The sequence below is a fragment of the Penaeus monodon genome, chromosome 14, assembly GCF_015228065.2.
Source record: "Penaeus monodon isolate SGIC_2016 chromosome 14, NSTDA_Pmon_1, whole genome shotgun sequence".
Taxonomy (NCBI): domain Eukaryota; kingdom Metazoa; phylum Arthropoda; class Malacostraca; order Decapoda; family Penaeidae; genus Penaeus; species Penaeus monodon.
The window spans coordinates 43,707,065-43,709,674 of NC_051399.1; the positions used below are offsets into that span (position 1 = coordinate 43,707,065).

Below are 2,610 nucleotides of genomic sequence, written 5' to 3' on the forward strand. Positions count from 1 at the left end.
TACAAATTAGACAACCATAGTTTTCTGGTGACTTGCAGTGCTGTTGGGTGTTCATTGAAAAAAGAATGCAGATTTAATATGTCAGTCTGAATATATTTTGCAAAGATTAATCTCCATAGAATTTTAGATGGAAAAGGTAGTAGATAAGATGTTTATGTTCAAATTTCAATTAGGAGCGATTATTTAAGATATTTACATAATGATCTTCAGAATATTTTTGTGATTTCATAAATTTGATATGCAAGTTTTTGTTGTTTCATAGGTTAGAATGAGTTTGTACGTATTTTTGTAAAGTCATATTCATATCTTTTGTGATATCCCTATGTGAATGAAAGAGTTGAGTTTTTTATATATATTAAACTGTAGCCTCTGTTAACTCTACATTGATGGTACCAGAAATCTCTGGGTGTCACTCATTGCGGTTATTTCTGGTAACCGTCTAGCCTTTTGGCCGGGGATGCTGCTACGTATAGCGGAACTTCCCGCTCGACTAGCTTTAGTGAGTTGTGACTCCTATAGCTGTACCCATCATAATGAATTGGCCTTTCATGATGGCTATAGGCATGACCAGGTATAAGAGGTCAATAAAATTTCAGTGCAGAATCTATAGAATGTTATATGTGAGCAGGAACTTTTAAGTTTTGTGTTGGTCGTGGCTGTGATCATGAGTGGACCGTAGACAAGTGTTGTTTTCTTTTGCACTCTTGAAGAGGGGATTGAGTGGAGGCCTTAGAGTGTGATTAAAAATTTTTTTTTATCTTTCTTTTTTGTGCGCTTTGAAAGTGTTTTTATCACACAGAGTACGTGGTAGTAGCCTTCTTGATTTAACTCAGTGCTGCGGGAACATGGCTTGTTCACTATAGTTTTGTTTTGGTGAAATATGTTTAGAGATGGCTCTGCAATTGCTCAGCCACCAAAGAGTCAATTAGTAGACCTAGTGACCTCACCTAATTTTCCCCTTATTTACTGTTTCTGTTAATATTGATTTTTTTTAAGTATGATTATTATAATATTATTAAAAATACTAATAGCAATAGGAGAAAAAAGAGAAAATTTTGTACATCAAATAAAAGGGTAAGCAGGTGAGATAGGTAAATGACTCCTTGGTGACTAAATATAAAGACAATTAATAAAACTTGACGTACAGTGTGCATGCATACCTGTACATGCATTTCCCAGCAGCATTGGGTTAGTTTGTGCAATGATAATAAGAGTTCTTCAGCATGTGCATGTTCTGATAATGCTTATGTAATTTAATTTCTTGTTATTGGCTTAAAGTCCCATGAGAGTATAAATGTTTTAATTGATTTTGATTATTGATTATTGTAATGTTTTGTTTAAAGGTACTGGAAAATTTTGCTGTGTTTGATTGCAAATTATTTGTTTTGTGTGAACATTTGAGATGTGTGTGATGTTTGTGTAAACTTATATGTTAATTCCTAGAGATTATGTAAGGACTTTCTATTTACAAGATCTGAAAAGCTTTTAGAAACAGATTCACTTATAGTTATAATCTTGTAAGATGTATATTTTTTGTGACTAGTATGTCACCATTCCATTTCCCCCCACTTGTTCTGTCCTTAATAGAGTTCTTTCATTCTTCCAGGAGGCCAGCAATCCCCCCAAGGGCGGCCACACGATCAAGCCCAATGAGCCCCCCCGCAAGCCCATCAGTAGTTGGCTGGCCAAGTGCACCATTCTATGATTCCATCTTAGCTAACTAATAACATGAAGTGGAGATCCCGTGGCCGTTTCTTCCCCCACCCCTCCCATGGGCTCTCTTGCTCACTAGGGGTTGGACGGCGAAAAGTCTGAGCAGAAGTGTGCTTTTCCTGTGATGTTGCGGACTAATTAAGGACGGACAGTGTGGGCAGACTGTCTGAGGGAAGGGATTATTACCTGCCGACAGGCCTGCTGATTAGCGTCATGTGTTGAATATGCTCAGATTTATGGGATGAAGTGTAACTCAAGGAGTTGGCAGAGTAGGATGTAGGATGTCAAAAAAAAAAAAAAAGGTTTATACAGAGCAGGGTAAGGTTATATGCATCATAATATGTCAAAGATTTATGTTTTGCTACTTTGTAGAGCGACCAAAAAGTAGAGTAAATTCCCACGTTGCCACAATATATTAAGTCTGTCTCTTGAACAGTAATGTGTCAGCATCTATTCTTCTATGCATCTGTGATTTGTAAACTTGCCCATGTATGTTACATGTTAGAAGATCATACTCGTAGAGTTTTACTCCCTGTCAATAATAGATCTATCAAATCTCCACCTTTGTCTTTTTTTTTCTATTTTATGGTAGATGTCACAGGAATGAATTCCGCAGCACAATATCCATCCAAAAAAAAACAAAAAAAACATAAACATTATAGAAATTACTCAAATATTTAGCCTCTGGCAAGACATACATACATATATGATGGTAGTAATGTTTTTTTGATATGTTAAGCTAAATTTATATGCATAAGCTTTTCATCTCTACCAGTGAAAAACTTTAAACTCGTGTAATATAGACGTTAATTTGATTTGTGAAATGGGAATTTGGAGAAAAATGTCTAGTGTAGAGTAAAGCTCTTGAATTTTAATATATAATGAATAGCTCTATTT

The 2,610-nt window shown here is 35.5% G+C and overlaps 1 protein-coding gene across 2 annotated transcripts in view; it reads left to right on the forward strand.

The window, feature by feature from the left end:
* The window catches only part of LOC119581178 (ras-related protein Rab-8A-like), a 19,468-nt gene extending 17,425 nt beyond the window's left edge, over positions 1-2,043 (forward strand). Inside the window, exon 5 of one of the 2 annotated variants that reach the window (XM_037929572.1) lies at positions 1,607-1,823. In XM_037929572.1, coding sequence (XP_037785500.1) covers positions 1,607-1,705 — 99 coding nt within the window. In that variant the 3' untranslated portion in view covers positions 1,706-1,823. Of the gene's footprint in view, positions 1-1,606 lie in introns of both variants that reach the window. The other variant, XM_037929571.1, reaches the window with a different exon arrangement.
* The last annotated feature ends 567 nt before the right edge of the window (positions 2,044-2,610 follow it).